The sequence below is a fragment of the Lacerta agilis genome, chromosome 4, assembly GCF_009819535.1.
Source record: "Lacerta agilis isolate rLacAgi1 chromosome 4, rLacAgi1.pri, whole genome shotgun sequence".
Lineage (NCBI taxonomy): Eukaryota > Metazoa > Chordata > Lepidosauria > Squamata > Lacertidae > Lacerta > Lacerta agilis.
The window spans coordinates 77495341-77523008 of record NC_046315.1 but is presented as its reverse complement, the minus strand read 5'-3'; the positions used below and the strand labels follow the sequence as shown (position 1 = coordinate 77523008).

The 27668-nt window shown below is 44.4% G+C and overlaps 1 protein-coding gene across 1 annotated transcript in view; it reads right to left on the bottom strand.

Annotated features, from left to right (window-relative positions):
* Positions 1 to 26522, bottom strand: part of CARS2 (cysteinyl-tRNA synthetase 2, mitochondrial) — a 31065-nt gene extending 4543 nt beyond the window's left edge. The window contains exons 1-13 of the mRNA XM_033147769.1: positions 26041 to 26522; positions 25102 to 25152; positions 24497 to 24614; positions 21909 to 21980; positions 21554 to 21659; positions 20734 to 20817; positions 19865 to 19994; positions 16544 to 16677; positions 12686 to 12750; positions 7035 to 7101; positions 6527 to 6665; positions 4245 to 4368; positions 531 to 629 (exon numbers count right to left, since the gene is read on the bottom strand). Of these exons, the coding sequence (XP_033003660.1) occupies positions 531 to 629; positions 4245 to 4368; positions 6527 to 6665; positions 7035 to 7101; positions 12686 to 12750; positions 16544 to 16677; positions 19865 to 19994; positions 20734 to 20817; positions 21554 to 21659; positions 21909 to 21980; positions 24497 to 24614; positions 25102 to 25152; positions 26041 to 26345 (1494 nt within the window). The 5' untranslated portion in view covers positions 26346 to 26522. The remainder of the gene's footprint in view (positions 1 to 530; positions 630 to 4244; positions 4369 to 6526; positions 6666 to 7034; positions 7102 to 12685; positions 12751 to 16543; positions 16678 to 19864; positions 19995 to 20733; positions 20818 to 21553; positions 21660 to 21908; positions 21981 to 24496; positions 24615 to 25101; positions 25153 to 26040) is intronic.
* Positions 26523 to 27668: the final 1146 nt, after the last annotated feature.

The window sequence follows — 27668 nt, the reverse complement described above, 5'->3', positions numbered from 1 at the left end:
TAATGCCTAACCAACAACTAAAACCAAATGGACACCAGGTGCTCGTCAACAGACTCTTACATCACAAATAAAATGAATACATTAAAAGATCATTATCAGGACTTTCAGAAAAGAAAAATACATCCTATTTAGAGTTTCTCATTTTCAGCCTTATTGTTTTTGGTTTCTAAGCCAAAGACTAACACAGTGCTTTGGAATTGTATCAATCCAGATAAATTTCTGAGGATCAGGTAGGAGGACAATTTTTATTTATTTATTAAAAAGTTGAAAACAACAACAAACTTGACTCTAAATCACCTAGAGACTGCCCTGTGTTAGGGTGAGTAACATACAAAAATTTATATGCACATAAAGATGGAATCACCTGGAAACATTTTTTTCCGGAAGGACAAGGGTCCAGGCACACAGTTTGTCGGAAGCCCGGTTTTTTGACCCTACACCACCTGACAGCACAATGCTAACTATAGCTCCTTGGAGTCCTATTGAATTTGATGGGGCTTACTCTCAGGTAAGTGGGGTGGTTTTCCTACCTGTCTTTCCTCAAGGGTGATCCCAGTTGTGTGAAGGAATTCCATGATGTAGGAGAGAATGGCTCCAAACACAACAGCACTCCTAGGCGATCCACTTTCCTGATTTCAAAACACACAAAAGAGCCGATGTTACAGTAACATCTCTCCACACACGGACAAAAGATGAAAGTGAACAATACTCTGCGGGAATCTATTTATCTGCTGGATTGCCTAAACCGCCTCCTTTCCAAGAGTGAAGACTTCTTAACCGCAGTAACTAGCCATAGGGCAGCAGCGGAAGAATATTTTAGGAAAACAAAATGCCACTCGTGTAAGGCCTAGGGGCAAAGTTCGGGACAGCAAGGCATTTCCTTGAAGCCACTCTCCCTCCTGCAACTCTTGCTATGAGATTTTTTTAAATGTACACTATCTAGGAAAAGCTCAGAAATAAATACCTTCCAAGGCTTCTTGGATAAGCTGATAGGATAAGCTCAGGCAGTTGAGCACGAGACTCTTAACCTCAGGGTTGTGGGTTCGAAGGCCAAATTGGGAGAAAGATTCCTGCATTGCAGCAGGTTGGACTAAATGACCCTGGTAAAGGTAAAGGTAAAAGTACCCGACCATTAGGTCCAGTCGCGGACGACTCTGGGGTTGCGACACTCATCTCACTCTATAGCCCGAGGGAGCTGGCGTTTGCCCGCAGACAGCTTCCGGGTCATGTGGCCAGCATGACTAAGCCGCTTCTGGCGAACCAGAGCAGCGCACGGAAACGCCGTTTACCTTCCCGCCAGAGTGGTACCTATTTATCTACTTGCACTTGACATACTTTCGAACTGCTAGGTGGGCAGGAGCTGGGACCAAACAATGGGAGCTCACCCCGTCGCGGGGATTCAAACCGCCGACCTTCTGATCGGCAAGCCCTTGGCTCTGTGGGTTAGACCAGTGTTTTTCAACCACTGTTCCGCGGCACACTAGTGTGCCGCGAGATGTTGCCTGGTGTGCCGTGGGAAAATTACTTTATATATAGTCAATATAGGCACAGAGTTAATTTTTTTAACATTTTCTAATGGTGGTGTGCCTCGTGATTTTTTTCATGAAACAAGTGTGCCTTTGCCCAAAAAAGGTTGAAAAACACTGGGTTAGACCACAGCACCACCTGCGTCCTGGTAGCCCCTTCCAACTCTACAATTCTCTGATTCCATCCAGTATTTCACGTCTACAGCTTTTGCCAAATTCAGAGCTCATGGCTGTCACTAACAAAGAAAGCTACATTATCAGACTCTTTCTCTCTCTCTCTGTGTGTGTGTGTGTGTGATATACAGGGCTGACTGCAGTCCATTATTCTGTAATGGAGCCATGGGGAGCACAGCGGGATAAATGTGGGGTTGAGGGAAGCCAGCACATGGAAGAACCAAGGGAGAAAGCCCCCTGCAAGTGATCAGTGCAGAGATTTAGCAAGAGTGATCCGTTCTTTCTCTTGTCCGGCACACTGGATCGCAAGAAAGCAAGTGGGAAGACATAAAAGAATTGTGTCCCTCATCACTGACCTTTGCTCCTCTAACCGACTATCCTTAAGGGAATGTAGCCTCTGACCCTTCCCAGAAAATGATTTCCACCACCATATTATTGATTCTGCAGTTCTGTGCAACAGCACTAACCACTGGGTTCAACATCTAGCATTGCCAAACTCAGCTCTCCGTTTAAGTGCTCCACACACATTTCTAGCTTTTACTGTTGCAAAGGCCAAGCATGAAACAGTGTGAAAGCCATACCTATTGAAGCCACACAGACCTCAGGCAAGTCAAGATTTGGAGGGAAGCAACTTCACCTTAGTGAAGATCACAATTCCAGGAAATCAATTTAACGGGGCAAAACATTAGGAAATAATAATAATGTCACAGATGATGGATTGCGTGCAGATATTCACTGAGCTAGAATCTATACTGCCAAGATTCAATACTTTAAAAAAAAAAACCAAAATACTGTGTTCTTTTGTTAACAGTTAACCGTGTGTGTGTTTGTGTGCTGTACGTACATAAAACTTTACTAATACAATCAGATGGCTGACTAAAGTGGCTTACAGAAAAGGCACTTTAAAAACAGTGAGTTCAGTGCTCCAGAAGTAGCGGCCATTTAGGACTTTACCCATTAGACTCAAAATGAGAAGGGTATCAAGCAAGTAAGAAGCAGGCAATTTCTCCCAAAACACGCACACACACAGAGATATATATATTTCAACATTTTGCCTTGGGCCGAGTATTCAACACTCCGTGAATATCTGGTGCCATTTAATAACTAACTCACCAATTCTAGACATTAATGGGCATGAAGATAGGTTTAAAAGTGGACTGACCAAAAATCATTTGCTCATCATTTCTTCCATGATTAGGCCCTAAAGTGTTCTGCACAAGCAGGGCCGCACTTCTGCCTGTTTAGGCTTGCCTTCCCAACACAAATACATAAATCCCCGATCTTTCTGCGGCCTCTGTAGCAATTACATGCCATTCTGGAGGAAAACATTATTTTATTTTATTTTTGGGTAAATATATCCTAGTGCCATACTAACAGTGGTCACTGTGCATCATCATCTTGCCCCATATTAGCAACGTGTTGCTCTGTCTGTAAGCAAACCAACAGGGATGAGCTGTCTATGGTGGCTTGGAGCCAGCCTCCTCCTGGTTCTCCTGGAGCAAAGCCCACCACTAGTGACCAACAGGAGCAAGTCGTCCCCCTGGGGGTGGGGACAACTCTGACTTCCAAGTTTAGGATCACTCTGCTCCACCTGGAAGCTATGTCAGTCACGCTGCCACCAGTGCTATTTTTCTAGAAAAAGAGGTGCCAGAACTCACCATGAATACCTGCCTTGTTCTCTTATAATGGAAATGGCACCCACCTGAGAGGTGCCAGAAATGAGTTCCGGCGAGTTCCAGCTGGAAAAAAAGCCCTGGTGCCAGTCAGTTCACACCTGAAAGCTCTATCACTACAATTGTGCTGGAAGAGTTTTTCTTTTAAATTCGCAACCAGCCAACATTTGGGCAAGAAAAGGGGAAAGAACAGAATAAACTCAGGAAAACAAGAGTTTCTATGAAAGATCACCTGGGTACACTCTCTCTCTCTCTCTCTCTCTCTCTCTCTCTCTCTCTCTCTCTCTCTCTCATAAATACAGTTGTCCCTTGGAAGTCGAACGGAATCTGTTCCGGAAGTCCGTTTGACTTCCAAAACCTTCGAAAACCAAATCACGGCTTCTGATTGGCTGCAGGAAGCTCCACCGGCCAATCAGAAGCCGTGGAAGCCCCATCGGACATTCAGCTTCCCAAAATAGTTCACAAACCGGAACAGTCACTTCCGGGTTTGCAACGATCAGGAGCCAAAACGTTTGGGAACTAATCTGTTTGAAAACCAAGGTACAACTGTAAACACATAACTAAATGGTGTGATTAGTGATGAAGAAAAAAGGCTCGTGTAAAAGTTCTTCAGCTGCCTAAGAATACCAAGTAGCAAGAAGGAAATAAAACTTTTGGTGCTATGAAACACGGCAAGAGGGGTTTCCGATTCTAGAAATGCAGTTTGTATAAATGAATGCCTGTCTTGGGATGTGGCAGAGGGTGGGGGAGACAATCATTTGTCTTTGTTTCTCCTTGCAGGTTTCGCCTAGGGAAATAATAAAACCAACCTGTCAGTACAGAACTGTTTTGACAATGGTCGGTTTCTGATCTTCGTCTCCTAACGGGTTACCTTAGTGACGGCCTTCAGCTGCCGGTTGCCATGGTGAATGAGGTCCATAATTGCACCGACAGCCCTGGGGGTGTCAAAGTCATCGGCACATGCAGACTTTACCGCTGCTTTGGTGTTGGCTAGCCTTGGAGGAGGAGGAGGAGGAAAAATTAAGACAACAGAAGTGGTGTTGTTGTTTTTAGAAAAGCCCCAGACGTAAACCGACTGGCTAGTTAAAATGCACTTTTGGCAGGATGTATCCCAGGTTAAGTAGTTTGACGAACAATTTCATCAGGAGGTGGCTAAGTTCCTGCTCCAACTTTTCCATGGGGAGCAAAAGTGCTTCACACAAGCTGGATCAAGTGCCATTTGGTAAATCACTATGAAAGGAGGACGGATGCTTCTCTTACAACAAAAGGGACAAACGAATGGGAGATTACAAGACTTCCCGCTGCCTGTTCCCTCTCTGCAGCCCATCTTCCACGCACACTGTATGTGCGTATAGGACAGATAAAGGTTCCCAAAACATTTCCGCAGACATCACGTCTAGTGGTGGCCCTGAAACCTGCCATTTCTATACCAAAGGTGTGCATCAACAGGGAAGAAAAATCCGAATGGCTACAGCTGTCACCAACCAATGGCAGGGGCTTGCTGGGCAATATTCTGCCATGTAACTGATGCTCTATATGAAAAGACTGGGCAAGCCCCCTTGGACAAACTCCCTTCTGTTAATCATCATTACGTTTTCACTGCATTCTTTCGAGTGGAGAACACTGGCATTAATATGTGGGTGTTGAGAGTTCCGGATGATCTTTGTGAATGTATAGGTTTATACGTACACTAACGTTCTAGTCATTTTAAGACAGCCGTTCCTGGACTTCTGGTTTGCCGCGAGGGGAGAAGGAAGCCGGCGCCACTATCGCAGCGACCCAGCTGCTGCTTTGGGGAGTTTTGGGGTAACTCGGAGGCAACGAACACCCCAAAGAAAGTGAAATAATATTGGGAAAAGAATTAGAACAGGCATAGGCAAACTCAGCCCTCCAGATATTTTGGGACTACAACTCCCATCATCCCTAGCTAACAGGACAAGTGGTCAGGGACGATGGGAATTGTAGTCTCAAAACATCTGGAGGGCCAAGTTTGCCCATGCCTGAATTATAATGAGCTGAAAAAAAGTTTAGATTTACCTTCCCCCAAAAACCAGAGTCCTTTTTGTTGGGAATAACCCAGACACAAATTACCAGGTCCTGAAAAAGTTTGTGTATGTATGCAACAGCAGCGGCCCGTGTTTTGTTGGCCCAGAAATAGAAAGTGAGTGAGGTCCCTTGTAAAGAGGATTGGCAACGTAAGATGCAGAACTTGCAGGTTTAACCCACAGAATAAGAGAGCAAGAAGAACGTATATTTAGAGAAGAGCGAAAAATACTTACCGGTATTGAATATATGGAAAACAATTGTGCACAGCTCAAAACGCTGGCGGCATTAAAATAAATTCAATGGAAGAAGAAGGGAAGTCATTGGAGGTTTCAAAGTTTGAATTTTTAAAAATTTGATATGTACAATAATGGAAAAAAAACCTCTCACTCTCTCAAGACAGCCATACCTATGGCTGTATCATTCGATCCCACCACAAACATGGCTACTGGAAGTGGCTGGAGTAGAAATGCAATTCCTAGCATCCAATTCATTAAAATTTGGAAGACATTAGCATTATTGAAGATAATATACGGCATTAAACTCGGGGAAGGAAGATCTATAAATCTGTTTCTTGAGGAATAGGAAAGATTTATGTGTTATTGGAAAAGAAATTACGGAAGCGTCAGAAGCTGGTGTTCAGAGAATATGGCTCTTTTCACTAATACGACTGAACAGATGTTGATTCATGACCATATAATCAATCAATAGAAAAGATATGCGACAGCCTTGCGTTGTTCCTGGACTCTCTTTAAAACTATTAAAAGAAAAAAAGTGAACAGGGTATACTAATTAATCAAAGCAAAGACAACTCAAGGAAGGCTAAAATACAAAACAGAAGGGGTCAAAATACTGCTGCGATGCACAGATACCGGGGAGGAAAAAACAATAGTCTGGAAGCAAAAAACCCTAATATGCCAGGAACAGGATGACTTAAAACCTCTTTCTCTGACGTGCTTGTTATTTTTACTTGCAGGGATTATTTTCTTACCTTGTTTATAAGGAAAGCATAAAAAGGCACTTGTTGCGTGCCAGCTGAAGTGGTAACTTCTCAGGATTTTATCACATACCAGGCCAATAACACACAACACAACAGGCCTTCACACTCACCTCTCCCACAGTAGATCTTCTCTAACGGCTTCACACAAAAGTTGTCCTTTCATGTAGGAATGTGCACTGCTCACAAAAGAACAGATTGTCTGAAGAACATTCTTCGCATCATTCAGGCTGTCATCACTATATTCAACAGCTAGAAAAAGAAATTCAGCTTTATGTTGTTCCGTCAAAGCATCAGCATTATTATATAAATAGAGAACAATGGTTATGCTACTATTAAAAAAACTATTAATCTCACGTGGCTCAGGTGTGGGAATGGATTTAACGGCCCCCTCACTCTTCCTACCACCAGCCAACACAGAGCTACATCTGAAAATTGATTTGATGTTCAAGAATACAGACAAAAAAACAAAAAACCCTCTCACACACACACCCCCAAAATCATAGCACTCTCAAAAAAATCCCCAATCCAAAAGATCTGCCTTATAAATGTGGACACAAAGCATACACCTAATTATGACTTTATGGATAGTCCATCTCTACTCAAAGGAGTTTTCCTTACATGATCTGTATCCACTCCGTAAGCAAAACATCCTGAACTGATCAGGCGAGAACTTCTTCAGGAAATCCTAAAGAGAAATGAAAAAGAAATACAAATTAAGCTGTGGCTTAGAGGTCATGGAAAATAGTCTCCGTGACAGAATCCGACATGCTGCAAAATCCCAGATTGCATGTAGCAGTCAGAGTATTGGACTAGGACTTAGAAGACCGAAGAAGAAGAAGAAGAAGAAGAAGAAGAAGAAGAAGAAGAAGAAGAAGAGGAGGAGGAGGAGGAGGAGGAGGAGGAGGAGGAGGAGTTTGGATTTGCTATCCTGCTTTATCACTACCCGAAGGAGTCTCAAAGCGGCTAACATTCTCCTTTCCCTTCCTCCCCAACAACAAACACTCTCTGCGAGGTGAGTGAAGCTGAGAGACTTCAGAGAAGTGTGACTAGCCCAAGGTCACACAGCAGCTGCATGTGGAGGAGCGGAGACGCGAACCCGGTTCACCAGATTATGAGTCCACCGCTCTTAACCACTACACCACACTGGCTCTCTCAGGAGACGCGAACCCGGTTCACCAGATTATGAGTCCACCGCTCTTAACCACTACACCACACTGGCTCTCTCAGGCCTGCCAGTGTCTCAGGCTGACCTACCTTGCAGGGTTGTGAGGATAAAATGGGGAGGAGGCAGGGAACTATGCATGCCACCTTGAGCAACTTTGAGAATAGGTGTGATAGAAAGGAATTCATCACCATTCAGCCTTCAATACTCACATGAATTAAATTTTTGCGTACAGGGCTGGGATTGCAAGTTTGGGACAGACCTTCCAGTTTACAACAGGAAGACCTTCATTAACAAACACAATCCCAAGTCCTTCCACAAACCTCAAAGCTCCCGACCCTCTGCTATTATATACCTCATAAAGAGGATTATATCAAGGCAGATAGTGATGACTGTTTCCATGAGCACATATTGTGGCAGAATCTGACAAGGAATTTTGAGTTTTCATTTAAAGTGTGTGTGTGTGGCAGGGGGACGACGATAAGCTTCTAGTTCTCAATACTGCAGAAATGTCAGAATGCCCAGAAACACAGGGCTGCAAATGGGCCCCATGTCCGGGGATGGAATTTGGGCACCTGCATGAACTACAGTCACTTCCTTCTGGCTACGTACCTCCGTAGTTACTGCCTGCTAAACCTCCTCCTAGTACCCATTATTATTTCACAAAATGAAAAATGTAACCCAAATTTTACAAAAACTCACAAGAGCAGGTTCAGAATAAAGTGAATTTTGTGTGTGTATCTAAACACATGACATGAAAGAATGGCTGGGCAAGTTGGCTGAATATCTACAGTTGGCAAAGCTGACCAATCTGATAAGACAAAAACCAAAAAAAATGTGATTCAAAAGTCAATGGAAATGTTTTAATGAATACTTAAGTAAACAAGGATCAAATGAGAGGTTTTGGTTGTGTTTAGTGTAGAGTGTTTAAAGATGATTTATGGTAATGTCAGAATAAGGCATGGTGTTACAGGAAAGAATGGCAGAAAATACTTAGTTACAGGTAGTGATACGCAGTGGTGGAAGTCAATGAATCTAATTTTAAAATTGAATCTTTCTCTTTTTCTTTTTTCTTTTTCATTAATGTAAGTTTGAATGCTTATGTAAATTTATAACTTTTTGTATACTTTTTTTGCAATAAAATTAATTTTAAAAAAACACATGACATGTATCTGCATCATTTTACATTCTGAGTGAAATATCTGAGTTTGGCTTCCTAGGTACAGAAACGCAGATACTCTCTCCGCTCAATATTAGAGGCACTATTTTTGTGTCCTGTCTTCCGAGCAGGACACAGAACACGATATATTATACTATTAACTGTTAGCAACTTAAACGAAACTCGGGGTGAGAGTATCAAGGAAGGAAGACTCAAAAGAACAAGCACAGCTTGACAGACACTATTCAACTTGAGTCCAGAAAGAGAGGGAAACGACGCCTGACTAGTCCTTTGGAATCTGCTCATTTCTAAATGTGAAGACAAAAGGAAAACGGTCAATGCTGCAGATTTTCAGGGGGGATTTTTCCACATGAGAGTTTTCTCATGACTAAACAAGAGGAAGTCTGGGTCAGTGTACTGAAACTCACCTTCAGGAGTTAATTTTTTCTTTAAGGCGAGTGAAGAAAAATTACCCATCAATTACTATGCCAACTAGACCGTCCAAAAGACCCCCCCCCCGTTACAATATTTGCGAAGGACGACTTCCGGCGGCGACGCCATTGCGGGTGGTCGTGGGTCGCTTCGGCTGCGAAGCGCCCAGTCCATCCCGGGGGTTAGGAGCCCCGCTACCGCAAAGCGGGGCTCCGGTTGGGGTGCGGGAAGAGCGTCCCGCACCCTGGGCTCCCCGGCTGTGCCCGTTGTGGCTCCGAACCCTTCCCTTGCCCCCCCTGTAAAGGGGGAGTGGGGGTGAAGGGACGACGGAGCTGGGCCATAGGGGTTATGCCCCAACCGGGATGTAAATGCGGCGACAGAGCCTGTGATGAGCGTCTAAGTTCTACCTTTGATGTATGGATTTAAAGAAACCCGGTGGTCGTGAGTATTTGATTGGACTAGATACTGTGCTTTTTGGACGATCCGGGGGGAAGGAGAAAGGCAGCCTGCCTCCCTCCCTTCGAGTGAAAGAAGTTAACCAATTTGAGTGACTGCTGCTACAGAACTGGTTACAAAGTATTTAAATTTGATACATGAGACTGTTGAAATTTTCTTTTGGGAAGTAAACTAGCGGAAAATATCTCCGTTTAAAGCTGCGGTATCTGCGCTCCGGCTTAGGAAAATGGCGACGAACATAGAGACAGGAATAGTAATCTGACACCCACTCCCTCCCCCTCTACCATTATGCTGGGCTTCGTCTTTGAACTTGTTTTGAACTCTGGACTAACGGATGAACAAAGGCTCAATGCTTTGAGGCTGGAACTGCTTTATCGGAAAGTGAAAGTCTTGTGTGGGGGTTTGAAAAGAAATCTATTGCCCACAGAGGAGGCTTTTAAAATCTTTGACACTATGGAAGAAAGCCTTGCTAAGGAGCTGAGAGGGTTGTTGGAAGGATGGAGAGAAATGACAGGGCTACTCCGGGAAAAAGATTCGTTTTTTGGGGGTGGCAGCCCCAAGACGACGACAAGATTTGTTATATCCAGTCCCCGAGGTGTGAGCTCGGGGGCAAGGGACAAAGAATTAAGATATTTACAAGAAGAAAAGGAATGGCACAAAGAAACGGAGCAGCTGAAAGAAGATGAGATGGGTACCCTGAGGCTCGTTACAAGGAGTGTTCTGAACTGTGCCTGGATCTGTGGATATTTGGAAAAAGAAGACATTTGGAAGTTTGGTTCTGGCGTCACCAGGAGAAGGACAATGGACAGAGGGGGAGTGGGGTGAAGTATTAAGTAAAATCTAAAACAGTCTGTTATGGCATTTTGAAATCGGAGGGTGAACACTGTCAGCTATATTTAGTTTTATTTTTTGTTTGAATAAGAAAGGAGATATTTGAAGTTTCTATGTTATTAGCAGCAGTTTAAAGGATAGAGGAGATAGTGTAGATTTGATAAGAATGATTTATGAAGATTTATGATGATGTGTTATAAGTAAAGTCAATATAAGCCGATTGAGTTTATAGACTAAGATGATCAAGATTAAGATGAATGTTTTATTCTATATATATAATTGAGTTTAATTTTTAAAAGAAGAGGTTAAAAAGTAGATTATGGGTATAAAATCGAAGGTGAAAAGGCAGGGGAAGTCAACTGTCAAGATTAAGAAAAAGAATTTTTTTATGAGATGCTTAAATAATAAGGAAAATCCTGGCAATGTATGTATTTGATTTATAACTGTATTTGTTTTGTATGTGTATAAATGTAGGTGTGGTTATGGGTGTATGTTGTCATAAGTAAAAAATGTCAATAAATTCTTATAAAAAAAAAAAAATTTGCGAAGGACATGCCAAAAAAATCCGCCAACAAAATGTCGCCTTTGCGCTCCAAAGAATTTATCACGATGTCCTCTTCCCGACACATGCAGGCATTTTTAAAGCTAGCATGGTGGACAAGATGCTAACCTTGGGCCATGCTGGCTGAGGCTGAAGGAGCTGAAGTCTAACCTCTGCTTTACACTTCCTACCACTTGTTTACTCAGATAGCAGGCCTGTTACGTTTAGTGAAGCTTACCTGGCAGTAAGCTTGCAGCCTTGGGCTGCTATCCTGAACACAGTTGGACACACTGCAGACTATACCTGCATTGGATGGCGCTACACCATATCTCAAAGTGGTTGCGAGGACAAAACAAGGGAAAAAGATGGCCTCCTCTGAGCAAGAGCTGGATATAAATGTTGTTAGACTCAACTCCCACCAGGCTCAGAATCCCATGGTCAGAAATGATGTTCTAGTCCAACAACTGGAGCCCACTGATCCTCACCCATCCCTGTAACAAGTAACACTACATTTTTAGAAGCCTGTCAAAAGGAACGTTTTGATGTGGTGTGAAGAATCATGGATACTGCAGAATAACCTCAAGGAGGTCCCCACGGACTCCTTGGAGGATGAGTGCAATACAACTACAATAGATATACAGAGCTGTGTTCTCTTTGATACCTGTTTAATCCTCCGTCATCTCTGCTTAGACATAAATTCATGAGCCAATGGTAAAGGTAAAGGACCTCTGGACGGTTAAGTCCAGTCAAAGGCGACTCTGGGGTTGCGGCGCTCATCTTGCTTTTAGGCCGAGGGAGCTGGTGTTCGTCCACAGACAGCTTTCCAGATTATATGGCCAGCATGACTAAACTGCTTCTGGCGCAATGGAACACCGTGACGGAAACCAGAGCGCATGGAATCGCCGTTTACCTTCCCATGCTTTTGAACTGCTAGGTTGGCAGGAGCTGGGACAGAGCGACGGGAGCTTACTCCATCACTGGGATTCGAATCACCGACCTTCTGATCGGCAAGCTCAAGAGGCTCAGTGGTTTAGACCACAGCGCCACCTGCGTCCCTCTCATGAACCAATGAAGCTAAAGCAAGTGCAGAGTCAGAAGTAGAGCGGGGCAATATATTGATATATCATCCAAAGCTGGTTTGAATTTCATATCACGATACTGTTTGCATAATTTTTGACTTGGCAATATAATGTGTGTGTGTGTGCGCGCATATGTGCTATGCAAAATTCACAATCCAGGGAAAACTTTGAAGCCAGCCAATGTCTCTACATATCTCCATCCTTAAATCAGACATCCTAATATCACGATGCTTAGCTGGTGATATATCATGATGGTGAAAACCAGATATGGCCCAGCCCTAGTTAAAAGATGGCGGTGCTCTTCTGCACTGAGCCAGCAATCCTAAATACACTTGCCTGGGACCTCTTGAACGCTATAGGACTTGTGCCCAAATAGACATGCCCAGGGTGGCACAGGTAATCTCCAATATGAGCTGGGCCAGGCCTCAAGCATTCCTCCATCCCACCCTCTGATCTTAAGAGCTCCTTCTTCAAGCTTCTTCCTGCACAGGCCAAATCCACTGAGAGGAGCTTGATTTTTAAAACAACAACAAAAAAACCCACACTCCCGGTGGTAGAAACTGTTTAGAGGATTCAAGTTAGATGGAAGTGTGCGCTTGTTTACAATACCTTAATGGTAATGTAGTTTTTCAGTGATTTTGACATTTTCTCACTCCCTTTAACATGCAGGTGTCCTGGAACGACAAAAGCAAGATGACTTTGCTTTATTTTCTGAGCAGAGTTTTTAAAAAAGACAAAGACAAGGTTAAATTATTTTTTCAGAATAGCAGGAGCTAGAAAACAGTAGATCAGAGTCTATTTCACTCAGTTTGTTGTTCTATATTAAGGAATAGAGAGGAAAAAGAATTTTTAAAATATAAAAACAGTGCTGCTATTTCTGTAACTGATTTGGTCATGTGCCTTGTAACTGCTTTACGTTTAAATAGTTTGCATATTAATGTAGGGTTTTTCCAGATATTGAAGCAAGCAGGATGTAATATTCAACTAAGCAAGCCTATTACTATTACTCAGTGCTAGGAAGAAAGGCCAATATTTTCTTTTTCGTTCCCTATTACAATAACTAAAATATTCTCAAACACAACTAGCCCTTTAATTTGCAGCACCACAGATCAAAATCCCCCACCCGCAGGAAATTATTCAACTCAAAAGTTAAGGAACAATCCCAGGGCCCTATCCCAACTGGAGCAAATAGGCTGAGACATATGGGCTTCGTTTCATTTGCCATGCATGGAGCATTCATAAAACTGGCCCCAATTTTATGGAACCTCCCTCCAGCTGAGGTAAAACAGTCCGCCTACCCCTGACCCTGAAACCTACCAAAGACTTTTAATCCAGCATGCATTGTAACTTAAGCTTGATTTAATAGTTTTAACCAATTTTCACCTTTTCTGTATTGTGTTTTCTGTATACCATGTAAGGACTATTGTAACCAAGTGGCATATAAGCTGTTTAAACAAAGCAATAATACAATATAAGCAAAGTGCCACTTTCAAGTCCAAGATGGCTTCCAAGGAACATTTTACCTCTTTTTTTATGAGAAAAGACAGAAACAGAAGGAAACCCTATCCATGGACAATACTTTGCAACAACCACACAGCATGATTCCACTGGGGCCTGTATGTGGCGGGAAGTCGCGAATGACCACAGCATCACAGCATGTGTGCAGGCATCGTGTGTGACAATCTGCACACGGCTTTCACACAATTTCTACATAGAAGTATGCTAGAAATATGTATTGTTTGAAGTGATTATTAGGTTTTGTTGTGCACCACTGTACTGTTAAACACAAACACACACACACACACGAGAGAGAGAGAGAGAGAGAGAGAGAGAGAGAGAGAACTCTGCATTTTCTCTGTCAACTCCTTCCACAAATATTTCAAGAAAGGCGAGCAGTCTTGAACAGAGTCCCATTAATGAGCTTGCCCAAACTCTATAATCTGTTAAGAAACACTGACAAGTTATTTTCTGAAACTTAATAATAATTGCCTATGAATAATTCACATTAAGTTATGGGAAGAAGAAGAAGAGGGAATCAGTTGATGAATGCAACATGCTGGCTTTCACAATAGTGCCACTGAAAGGTAAAGATAAGTAAATTAATCAGATACAGGTAATCTGAACACCGAAATAGCACTCTACATCATTTGAAGTGTACACGTGTAAGAAAGTATTTTTTAAAAGCAAAGTCTTAAACATAATGGAGTGAATATCTCTAGTAGGAAAATTCTGAATATTTTAGCATTCTGATTTACAATATTAAGTAGGCTGTTGCATCCTAAATATATATATACAGGAACAGGGAAAACCATTAATCAGAAATAATCACTCAACTCTGCAAAAAGAGTAAAAATGGCTTGAACCAGGCTGACTGCTTGTTGAAATTTCACCATTTGGGTATTTATTTGTTTCATACTTGTAAGAGAAAAGGTAGTACTGAGATACCTAAAAGCAGCTAAATCTGCCCTTACATCAACAGGCTTAAAATAAACCAATGCCTAAGACACATTCACAAATAAAGACACACGTGAGGCAACTCTTTTTCAGAAGCGCTTGCCTTACTCTGTCAATTAATGCACACATTCTATGAGCACAACTATTCTCCTTACTTTTCCCACTCCAAGAAGAGATGTGATGTGAAAATATCCCAGAAAGCTCCTTCCTAACATTTGTGGTAGGACAAAGGCACCTTGGGCCATGATCTGGTAACGTCCACATGAACAAGGACAGGGGTATGTAATTCTCCTTATGGAAGACACCATGCTCCTCTCTCCCTTCCTCAGAGGGCCAAATCAAATGTCGTGTGCCCCACCCGAAGGCTGCTGAAGAACACTTCTAGGAGGAGAGCTTCACACAGGAGGGCACAATGGCACAGGAGGGCACAATGGCCTCCATCTTGAAAGCCACAAATGAAAAGAAGTCCACCTAAGAAGACTTGTCCTCTTTCTTCTCCCCACCACTCACAGCTCCCAAAAGGGCTATCCAGAGGGTTGGGGAACTTTCCAGAGCAATGTGGGGGGAAGAAGAAGAAGAAGAAGAGGAGGAGGAGGAGGAGGAGGAGGAGGAGGAGGAGGAGGAGGAGGAGTTTGGATTTAATATCCCGCATTATCACTACCCGAAGAAGTCTCAAACGGCTAACAATCTCCTTTCCCTTCCTCCCCCACAACAAACACTCTGTGGGGTGAGTGAGGCTGAGAGACTTCAGAGAAGTGTGACTTGCCCAAGGTCACACGGCAGCTGCATGTGGAGGAGCAGGGATGCAAACCCGGTTCACCAGATTACAAGTCCACTGCTCTTAACCACTACACCACACTGGCTCTCAAAGAGCATAGGGGAGCAGTACTGAAAAGGTGACCCAAAAATCAGGCAGAGGAACTTGTAGCAACATTCATACAAGGTGCCTCTTCAAGATTTTGGATTAAGTTCCCACAACCACCAACAGCTCACGTCCTATCCCACACTGTTCACTTGGGTCCCCCAACTCCAAAGAGGAGGTTCATGGGTACCACTGAGAGGGTCTTTTGCTGCAGCTCCCTGATAGCGGAATCCTGTCCACACGGTGCCATCGTTAACTTCTCTCTTTTCCCAGGCAGCTGGTGGCTGGTGTCGATTTTGCTATTTCTTGATATAGTGGTGCCTCACAAGACGAAAATAATTCGTTCTGCGAGTGCTGTCGTATAGCGATTTTTTCGTCTTGCCAACGGGAGAATAGCGGTTTGACAAAAAAAAATTTAAAAAAAAATTCGCCTTGCAAGGCAAGCCCATTGACAAATTCGTCTTGCGAGGCAGCCTTCCGCTAGCAAATGCCTTTCGTCTAGCGAGTTTTTCGTCTAGCGAGACATTTGTCTAGTGGGGCACCACTGTATTACATTGCTGCTGAAGATCTGTTGCTGTTTTATTGGGTCTGTTCTATGGGCTATTGTATGCCTTTAAATGTAACATACACAAATTGTTCTTCTGATTTGCTTTATGATCTTAAAATTTTGGAAGCTGCTTCGAGACTCCTTATGTTGCAACTAATAAACGAAATTAATATCCTTATTCACAGATCAAAGGATCCAAGTCCGTGTTTGTACTGAGCTCAGTCTGTGAGTCAATCCAATTGCACAGGCCACTTCTATGCTGCCACAGCTGATCCCTAGTAGGAAGATGGCTTGGAGAGGCTCCAAAATATTGCGCTGACTCATTCAGAAAAGCCCAGCATAAACTTACACACACCCCATATTGCAGAGTAGTGCAATACACAAGCAACTTCTGTAGTCTCAATAAGCAAACTGTGTTTGTCAGGCACTGAGAGGTAACAGAAGAACAGATAAAGAAGACCGTCAAAATTAAGTTACGACATGCGGTAATTATGTTCCATTAAACGTTACCTTTAAAAACTTGATTTTGTCCGGAACGGCGTAACTGAATGAAATGGAATGCCAGCACGTCAAAAGCAAAAAAGGGGTTTATTTAAGCACTTACCAGAGTGTAGAAAATAATTTCCCCATTGTTCACACTGGTGATAAACTTCACATTGAGCAATTTCGTTTTCGTGATGAGGAAATGCAAGATCGATTCCACCAGTGTGGATATCCAAATGTCCTCCAAACACCAGGCTACAACAAAAACAATCAATGAGTGGGAGTTGGGGGGGGGAGAGAGAAAAAAGACAGATAAATACATTCCTGTTACAGATCAGTAAAGAGAAGAATTGGGAGCCAACTCTGGAATTTATTCAAACCACTGCATCAGCTTAAGTTTATCATACAAGGAATCATCTATATATACGTTTTCTATTATCCAAATGAAGTGTGTGTGTGGCATATTCTTTTGATATTTTTTTTCAGAAGCGCTGGGGGGGGGAGCACTGCATTTGTGTTCAATCCACAAGAGTGGATCAATAATGGCACTTTACCAATCTGTTCCGATCTCACTCCAAATAAGCAGAAAGATTTTTTAAAAAAATATTACAAGGCAAAGCCAGTTTAAGAGGAGCACCTTGCAACTTGTGTTTTTTCCAGGATTCTAAGATTGATCTCAATTGGCCGTGGTGTTTATTGCAGAACAAGAGTAACAGAGGGACAGTCTGTGCAGCGAGTTTTTCCTCCTATGCAAGAAGTCCCAAGCATCCCTGGGTATGCATCAGCAAATGTAATGTTTCAACAAGGCAACCACAGTTGCAACCAGCAGCAAGCGTTTCAATAAGGCAGAAGCAGATGCAACTGCAGCACAATAGTTCTGGATGTCATTCATTATTGCCAAATTAACCAGCAAGCTGAGCTCCGTTAACAAAGTGTTTGGAGTTCAACACAGTACGAGGTGCCTGTTCTCTGCTCCTTTGCACACATATAAAGGGGTGGCGTTAAATTGAGCCACTTACTTGAATGCTGCAATACTTCCATTTACCTCTAGATGGAAGCAGCCTTACCCTTACTAAACACTGTAATCTCAGCCCCAAAGAGTTTAACTGAGGCAGCAGAGGAACTGCAGCCTTAGTCCAGCTTCCAGATTGTCAAAGACTACCTACCTCCATTGTCTCTCAAGACAGACTGAGGCCAATGAAAACGACGACACTGATCATTATTTTATACTGCTTATAGATATTTTATTGACTAAGCCGTTTACAAAGAAAAAATATTTAGCCAAATGCTTCTTGAAACTTCATGTGTTGAGGACTACTTGTTCTGGTCCCTTGTTTTCCATGAAGTACACTAGAGACTGTTTTTGAAATGGCTTCCGAGTTGAAACAAAATAAAAAATTAAAAAAATCCTTCCAGTAGCACCTTAGAGACCAACTAAGTTTGTTCTTGGTATGAGCTTTTTCGTGTGCATGCACACTTCTTCAGATACTTCTGAGTTGAAGTGCTTTGGGGCCCCCAATCCAGCTGAACTGAACAGGAAGCAGTAAACACTGCCAGGTTTACGAAGACTTTTGTCCTACATCCCTAAGACATTTGCCTACCTGTCACCTAAAAATGATATCACCTTGCGCGTTCCAAATACAGATGCACAGACCGTAGGAGTTGGTATTTTGTTCCAACATTCACCACCATAAACTCCAGATAAGTCAAAGTAAGAAGAACCTGCTGGATCAGGCCAATGGCTCAGGATAGCTCAGTATCCTGCTCTCACAAGGGCTAACCAGATGCTTGTAGGAAGCCTAAAGTCTGCCAGCTTCTCTCTCTGTTTTCTACTCTGGCTTTGCATACTGCCTAAAACGACACTGTAAAGCTCAAGTTTAGGAATCACCGGCTTGGCTCCCCTGTACAGTGGTACCCCGCAAGACGAAATTAATTCGTTCCGCAAGACTTTTCGTCTTGCGGAAATTTCGTCTTGCGAGGCACCGTTTCCCATAGGAACGCATTAAAATTTAATTAATGCGTTCCTATGGGGAAAAAAGTCCGGGGGCCCCTTCCGACCGTCACCGGAGCCTCGCCGCGCCGTGTTTTAAAGCTACAGGGAGCGAACAGCAGCACTGCTGTTCGCTCCTTGCAGCTTTAAAACGTGGCGCGATGAGGCTCCGGTGGGGAGAGGCGGCGTCGGATCGCGCACGGCCATCCAAAATGGCGGCGCGATCCCACTCCGCCCCCCCCGCGCACCGGAGCCTCGCCGCGCCGTGTTTTAAAGCTAGAGGGAGCGAACAGAAGCATTGCTGTTCGCTCCCTGCAGCTTTAAAACGCGGCGCGATGAGGCTCCGGTGCACGGGGGGGCGGCGTCGGATCGCGCACGGCCATCCAAAATGGCGGCGCGATCCCACTCTGCCCCCCCCCGCGCACCGGAGCCTCGTCGCGCCGTGTTTTAAAGCTGCAGGGAGCCAACAGCAGCACTCCTGTTCGCTCCCTGCAGCTTTAAAACGCGGTGCCGCGCCATTACAGGGAGCTTACCTTTTTCTCCGGTCGGGAGGGGTGTTGTGCATCGCATCCATCTTGGATCGACTGTGCATGTCTGGAGATCGCAGACATGCACAGTCGATCCAAGATGGATCGGGTCCATCTTGGATCGACTGTGCATGTCTGGAGATCGCAGACATGCACAGTCGATCCAAGATGGACGCGATGCACAACACCCCTCCCGACCGGAGAAAAAGGTAAGCCTTTACAGCTCCCTGTAATGGCGCGGCACCGCGTTTTAAAGCTGCAGGGAGCGAACAGGAGTGCTGCTGTTGGCTCCCTGCAGCTTTAAAACACGGCGCGACGAGGCTCCGGTGCGCGGGGGGGCGGAGTGGGATCGCGCCGCCATTTTGGATGGCCGTGCGCGATCCGACGCCGCCCCCCGCGCACCGGATCCGCGTCGCGCAGCGTTTTAAAGCTGCAAGGAGCGAACAGCAGCACTCCCTGCAGCTTTAAAACACGGCGGGGCGAGGATCCGGTGCTTACAGTGGTACCTCGCCAGACGAATTCGTCTTGCGAAAAAGAGCCATAGACGAATTCGTCTCGCGAGTCAACTAAAAACTCGCAAAACCCTTTCGTTGTGCGAGTTTTTCGTTGTGCGAGGCATTCGTCTTGCGGGGTACCACTGTACGATCATTGCATCTCCCTTATCGGTGTGCCCTCCTAACTTGCCACGGCTCATCGAAGCAAGAGCAAGATATGGGCTACAAAGGCAACCGATGTCACTGCCTTTAGTTTGCAGCCCTTCCACTCAGAAGAGCTGTCCTTAAAATGTGATTTCATTAATTGCTGCTTACTAAAAAAAATAAAACTATTTTCAACAGAAACCCTCTGAGATCCACGCAGGGCGGGGGTTGCACTGTGTTAATCGCTTTCTAAAGAAACAAAGACGACGAAGTCCAGACCGGCTGACCTTGATATCGTTGAACACTCAATGTGCCAGCCAGGCCTTCCGTTCCCCCAGGGAGAACCCCAGCACGTCTCTTGAGGTTTGGCTGCCTTCCAAAGAGCAAAATCCTTCACGTTACGCTTATCGCTGTCGGCTGCCAATAACAAGGGGCGACGCGTTAACAAAGATGCTCGGAACGAGTTAAGTGCGTAAAAGAGATCTCTGCTGTATTCCGTAAGTAATCTGGACAGCTTCATATGTCTCACTAGTGTGTCAGAAAACCTGCCACTAGGCCTTAGGCCACTTTCAGTGCAATTTTAAAGGCCAAATATTTGGGGAGTGGGGGGGTCACCTGAGGGGAACGTCACAAAACCACAGCAGGGGAATCAGAATCATAGAATCGTAGGAGTTGGAACAGAACTCGAGGGTCGTCAAGTTCCACCCCCCTTCAATGCAAGGAATCTCAACACGTGGTCCTCCATCCGATTTGTAACCATAGTGGACCCTGCTTAACTTTGCAAATGTGCTAGAAGTTTTATGGCTGCACCACTAGGAGGGCATCTCTGTGGGAGCTGTCAGTTTTTTGTTTTTAATAAAAATGGACAAACATGGGTGCAGGGGTTGTCCAGAGAACCACAGTGATGTACTTATGGAAGCAGTTAGAAATAACCTGTGCAAATTAAATTTAAAACTGAGGGAGGGGGGGTTCCACAAAAGACCCTTTAGGTGCCAGATGCAGCCCGTGTGCTACAGCTTAGCACCCCTGGCTTACACAGAACCGAGTTAAAACAGGGCTACTAGCCTCCTTTCTATGTATTATATACTTTTTGCATAGAATACATACAAAGCCTCCGTAATTCATGCAGAAGCCAATGCAGCTTTTGTTAACTTACCTGGTTCCTCTTGGGTGTCGGGGTAAACCTGCGTTAGCTTTCCGTATCTGTCTCCCCTAGAACGGACATCAAAATAAACATTACCTGTCGGAAATAAACAGTTTGGTCTTATTACAAAGATGGAAGCGATTAAGCCTACTGATTTAAGGCAGGGTGCTCTACAGAAGTTGTTGGACCACAATTCTCATCATCCCTGAAGGTTGACTGTGCTGGCTGGAGCTGATGGGAGCTGGAGTGCAACAATAGATGGAGGACATCCTGTTGACTACCCTTGGATTAAGGGGGAAATCTACACCTGGGTTTCCCAAACTTGGGTCTCCAGCTGTTTTTGGACTACAATCCCCATCATCCCTGACCAATGATCCTGCTAGCTAGGGATGATGGGAGTTGTACTCCAAAAGCAGCTGGAAACCCAAGTATGGGAAACCCTGATCTACACATTCCTCTATATTTATGCACCCAGCACACCACCACACAGGGTACTGAACAGTGCCAGCAGCCATGGGGAGATGGTACCCCTATGCCGAACACATAAACCAAGCAGGCTGCGTGTGGAATCATCTGCCAAAGTTGACTCTCCCAAAGTCACTCAATGAGCTTCCTGGCTGAGTGGGGATTTGGAACCTGCTCTCACAGGTCCTCATCTGCCACTCTTAACTACTAGGCCACAATGGCTCAAAGTTAATAGCTACATTAACTCTGCATTTGCCATTTAACAGGTGGACAAGACGTATTCAAGGCAACATGAAAGAAACAGACACACACACAAAAATGTCTTCTACACTAATTAACAAGCAATTGCATTGTTCAGAAGATTTACCTTTTGATGTTGCGTAACCGTGCCCACTAGCAACGATCTGCTGTATAAAAGAAATGATCTGAGGAATGTTTTCAGTGACTCTCATATATACTGTAGGGGGTAGAACCTGAAAATTTAAAAGAATTCATCAGCTTTGATTAACAAATGCGGACTATCAGCAGCAGGTTTAAGTGTTACCTGGTCAACAGAATAACAAGAAGAACACCAACTTCACAGGAAGCACCAATGAAGTTGGGGAGACACCTAAATATGCATAGGCAATTAGCTCAACAGACCAAGGAAGAGGTCCACCACTGCCCAGGCATCTTTCCCAACAAATAAAAGATGTCTTCCACATTAGAGGAAATATCTGTACCTTTAAAGCATCCATGTCTTGCTTGAAGTCCTCCTCATAAAAACGAGCAAGAGACACTGGTGATATGCCCATCTGTAAGAAAGGAGCGCGCAGGTAAATTTACTTGATCGGTTAGTTAATAGCGAACTGAAGGAGAGAAAGGAAATCCAAGATAAAACCAGTAAGCCACATTAACTGCTAGCCTGAGGAGCGCAACAATCCTACATATCAAGGGAGAAGGGAAATGATTTGGGGGGGGCATCCTTAATTTAAAGGTAGCTTCAATTTCAAACACGGAATTAAAAATACGCTCATTCATAGTCAAACAGGAATGACAGGTGACAGCTCCCCAGAGCCCTTACAACAACAAAAACCCCAAACATTCAGGGAAATTCCCTGAAACACTTAATACTATTACGCATTTCATTGAGATAAAAGAAGATACAGTTCAAAACAGGCCAAACTAGACTGGTAATGGAGAGATATGCCCCCCCTTCCCTGCAGTGCACCCACTTGTTTTGATTACTGTTTGGGGCTGAGGCCTACAAAAGCAAGTGTTTATCATTTTGAAGGAATTCCCTTGGTTTTAGCTCCCTAGCATCACCAGAAAGTTGGCTCAGAGGGGGAATCACCACAAAACCAAATCCTATTGTCTATGTGACATCATTATGCTGCCCACAGGTTTGCAGACTGTTTGGGACAGTCTCTCCCAGTCTGGTGCTCTCTACATGTTTCGGACGGCAACTCCAGCCAGCACAAACACCAGGTTGGAGAAGGCTGATCTGGGATCACCCAGGAAGCAGCCTGAGATTATTATTATTTGCTTATGTTTTAAAAAAGTATTTTTCAGTACTTTGGATCTTCCCCTTCAGAGCTGGTGGGAAAGAAGGAACTATGAGCGCCAAGTAAAAATGTTAAGTACTGTATGGATGAAAGCTTGGTGGAGCCCCATGTGGTACAAGAGGCACCATACGTTAACAACACAAGTTACTCATTTTAAATGTTTCAGAAATTATTGACATACAAAAACTGAGCTGCTCAACGCCAATATATTATGCCAAATGTTAGGACAGAAAATTGGGCAGAGGAGGAAACAGAAAAATGTACTGAATTGCAAGGATAGAACTGGTTTAACTGCATATAGGTAGGTTAGCAATTGATGGCACTGGGGCATCCTGGTAGAATTGTGACAGGTAACTGGAAGAGAACCTTTAAAATGTGTTAATGATTCCCAGTCCTTGTTAAGTGGAAACCCTGGTTATTATTTATTAATTTAAAAAGTACACCACAGTACACTCTCTCTCTCTCTCTCTCTCTCTCTCTATATATATATACATATATATATAAATCTCTAGACAGTTTATACAAAAGCTATTAAAAAAATGACGACCACCACCACCACCAATAAAAGTTCCTTAAAATGTGGTAAGAACACAAAACTGTATAGCACAAAGAAAAAACAAGCATTGTGGAAAACAAAATAAACATGAAGAAGTCCAGGAAAGTTTAGGTCAGGCATCCCCAAACTCGGCCCTCCAGATGTTTTGGGACTACAACTCCCATCATCCCTAGCTAACAGGACCAGTGGTCAGGGATGATGGGAATTGTAGTCCCAAAAATATCTGGAGGTCCGAGTTTGGGGGTGCCTGGTTTAGGTGAACATAATTTTAAAGAAGCATGCAAAGGCATTGCCGTTTCTGCCTCACAAATAACCCAAGGACAGGCGCTATCGCCAAGAAGGCTCACTTCTTAAGCATTGTCAACAAGTACCGGTAACAACCAGGTGGTCACAGAACAACTGGCAGGCCCTCCTTTGAAGATCTTAAAAGATTGACTTGGTCTGTACCAGGGGAAGCAGTCTGCAAAATATTCTGGTTCCCAAAGTTTTAAATAACAACAGCCAAACCCTTCTGAACATGGCTCAGTAGCTAATAGGCAGTGTACATCTTTCAACTCTGGCGTAACATGTGTAAAGCTTGGTGTCCCACCAAGCACTATAGTAGCTTCATTTGGTGCTAGATCCCAAACCAGGTACAAGGGCAGCCCCACAAATAGCACATTGCAGTGGTCTAATTGTGAGATTATCCATGCATAAACTACTGCAGCAAGGCTATCCCTTCTCCAGGAATGGTTGCACCAGTCAAAATTAGCAATGTGTGTTCAAAACCACTGATGTCACCTGATCCATCACTAGTGACAGTGATGGATCTCAGAGAAATCCCAAAATACACACTTCCTCCTTCAGAGGCATTCCTATCCAGCACCTTCATTCCTTTATCACAGCTAACACTGCCACAGCTGCATTACTTAACAGAGGTTAAGGTAGGAGATGGAAATTTACTTCAAGAGGGACATGCTAGGGGACAGATCTCCTAACTGCAATTGAGAGAAGCCTCTCTCTTGTTTGGCTGAGGCCTAGCAGAACTTTTCACCTACAGAAAGATAAGAGAGTCTGCAAATCTCCCAAATTTTGATCCTGCCATGCAATATCTGTTTCATTTCATTGCCTGCCTACCTAGACTGGCTGTAATGCAAACAGTGCAATACAGCACATTTGTAAAATCCACTGGGTTGTGAACCAAAAAGCAAGCTGAACTATATACACTTACCTCACTGGCTCTTTTAATTATTTTGTCATCTATATCTGTAATCCCCATCACCATGACGACTTCCTTTCCAAATATCTTTGTTAGTATTCTTCGAATTATATCAAATTTAACATAGGAGCTGAAAGAGAGGGGGAAAGGCACATGTATTATGGGCCTCAGCTAGATATGAAACAGGTTGGTTTTATGTTAAGTAGACATACTAAAGCTAGGCTTTTACTTTATTTTTTGCTTCAGAAGCCTCAGCATAAAGGCTAACACATTGAGGCACAGTGACCCATCATATTTTGGATCTCCAAAGTGATTTTTTTCTGCACACCAGGCTGACTTTCCCTCCTATCTTTTTCTTCCATGCCTCACTTGGGTGCATTTAACTAAACTTCTTATTCTGCAGGATGCTGATATAGCTTCCACTTGGCTAACTCTTCAGGGTCCCTTCCAGCTTTGCAATTCTAGGATTCCTGCTCTCTACTGAAAAACAGCTTGATGCTAGTGTACTCATAAGAAGAGAATCTACACAAAGCAAGAAGAGTCTGTATTGAAGCCGGCTGGTGCAGAACTCATTCTGACAAAAAATACATGAAATTTTAGCACTTGCCAAGGCTTACCAAGCATGCCCAAGGTGTGCGTGGTCATACACAGTAGGTCCACAGCTATACCTGTGAATAAAATTAAGATCTACTAAGAAAAACACCAGAAGGCGTTACATAATGATTAGTTTCAAAATTCACATCAACCGTTACACAGTTGAATAAGGAGGGTGAAGCACATGACCTCTGAACTCGGAGCCCACTTTAGGCACAGTAGAGGAAACTAATTCCCACCCCACACACACACACAAAAAAAACCAAGTCTTTGTTAAGGTTCCTGGACTTGGTCCTTGCCCATCCTCCTTCTGCTGCCTCCTCTGTCAAGTTTGCATAAAAGCTTTCTGTTATTCTGTTCCGGGCCTTGCCTTGTTTCCTAGAGTTACCCAACGCCTCGATTTCCCAGTTTTTTAACTCACACCTGTTCCATTCAGTGTCCTTATTATCAACCGTGTCTCTCTCAGCCTTCTCCCTACTTGCACATCTTCTGAGAAATCGCTTCCCTACCCCTCTCAAAGTCTGTATCCAGTATGCCATGGTGAAATTCTGGTTTCAACTTTTTAAAAGCCCAAGCCACTTATAGCTGTGAGCCGGATTATTGAGCAAAATTCCCACAAATAAATTTTACACACACCTAATTGTAAGTTCCATCCAACTTACTTCCACATAAAGCACCCAAGGATTGTGCCACAACTCTTGCTGGTTTTTAATATTTACCGGTAGCTAGACCCAAATGTACTGCATTACTAATTACTAGCTCCCCTGGGGGCTTAGTACCTGCCTTTCTAAGGAACTCTGCAACATCTCAACAGGTGAGACTTTTGCCTCTTCACTGCTGGGGGTGGGGGGAAGGAGAGGAATCCCACCCATCCATTTTATTGCTAGCCATGAAGGTGTCCCGGCAAGGGAAAAATAAATAAATTAAAAGGTCTAGGAGCACAATTTTCTAAGTATTCTAACCAAGTCACCACATCCGCGTTTCGCAGGATGAGAGGCTCTTTCCTTCTGCTCAGGCTGTTGTACGCCTGGATGCCGCTGTCCCGGCCCGCGGGCTTGATCCACTTCGTCCCGCGCTCCGGACCACCGCTGCACCTTGCTCTCCGGGAAGCGACGCCCAGAAGACGCTTGCCTTCAGCAGCTGAAGCACCTTCGCTAGCTGCTAGGCGGAGGAGGGCCAATCTCCCATAACGCCTGAAACCCAGATGCTGCGAGCAGGAGGAGCAGCCGCCGCCGGCGCGCCAAGGAACGAACCAAGCGCGAAACATGCTCCTCGACGGCGGCACCCAAGCCTGTTTGGGACGCTTTTGGTTTGGTTTCCCGGCTCCTCTTTACAAATCAGCTGCTTTGCGCCCAGGCCAGCAACGCCACGGGCTACGGCGCCCGCATGGTCGGGCTGCAGAAATGCAAGGAGGAGGCAGCGCGCCCCGGCGAGGGCCTCCTCCTTGGCGTAACGAGGGCGGCGCTGCGCGGGCGCCGGAACCGCTTAGAAGAGGAAAGGGAGACGCGCACAGCCTTCCGCGCCTGTAGCAACAGCCGGCGCCGCCTGTGCGGCTACAGTCAGAAAACGCAGCAGGAAAAGGAGGAGCCTTCTCTGCCTGAAGCTGGGAGGGGAAAGCGGAGGGGAGGAGGAGGCATTTGGGTTGCTCGCCGCGCTGGTAGGATAGCGCCTCGGCTGCAACAGCTTTCGCATCCCCCCCCCACCCAGTCTCATCTTCTAAATCCCCTTCTCTCCCGGTTCCCACCGACCTTGGAAATAGCGCGACCGTCCTTAGCAGATAAAAGTATAGCTTCCGATGCAATGGGCGCGTGAAGTCCTTCAAGGCGACTGAATTCGTGGGAGAGGGCGCCTGAGGCGCGTCGGCTTCCTTCCTCTCCCTCGCCCCACGACATCCTTTTTTTGAAGTCGGTGGAACGGATCTGGTTAGCACCGTAAAATGTAAAACCCCCGGAGAGCTCCAAGTGTGGGCGCCGGCGGCAGCCTCGCTCCAGATCTACAAAGAGCAAGGTTTCAAATCTGAATGAGCATCGCACGGCACGGCAAAGTTATTAAAGAGGAAACAGGTTCTTAATTTTTGGAATCAGATTTTTTTTTTTACAAAGTGCAAGGTATTGGGGAGGGGGATAAATTTTAAAGAAAGTGTCATTTGATTACTGCGGTACTTATTACTGTATCGCCTTGTAGTAATTATAGGAGAAAAATTAGCCAGGATTCCTATAAATGCCAAAACATTTCCTGATTATTAGTATTTAACATCAGCCCACTTGTTCCGTGGGAGAAGATCCACAGAAAAAGGGCGATAGCTTTTATTGGGGTGGCCAATCCAGAATATATTATTGTCAATGGCTCATTTATATCATTTTGCATCCCTTGGGCCTCTACAGCCGAACATTTTTTTATTTTTGAGCCACATAAAAAGGTAAAGGACCCCTGACATTTAAGTCCAGTCACAAATGACTCTGGGTTTGCGGCACTCATCTCGCTTTACTGCCCAAGGGAGCTGACGTTTTTCCGCAGTTTTTCTGGGTCATGTGGCCAGCATGACTAAGCCGCTTCTGGCGAACCAGAGCAGCACATGGAAACGCCATTT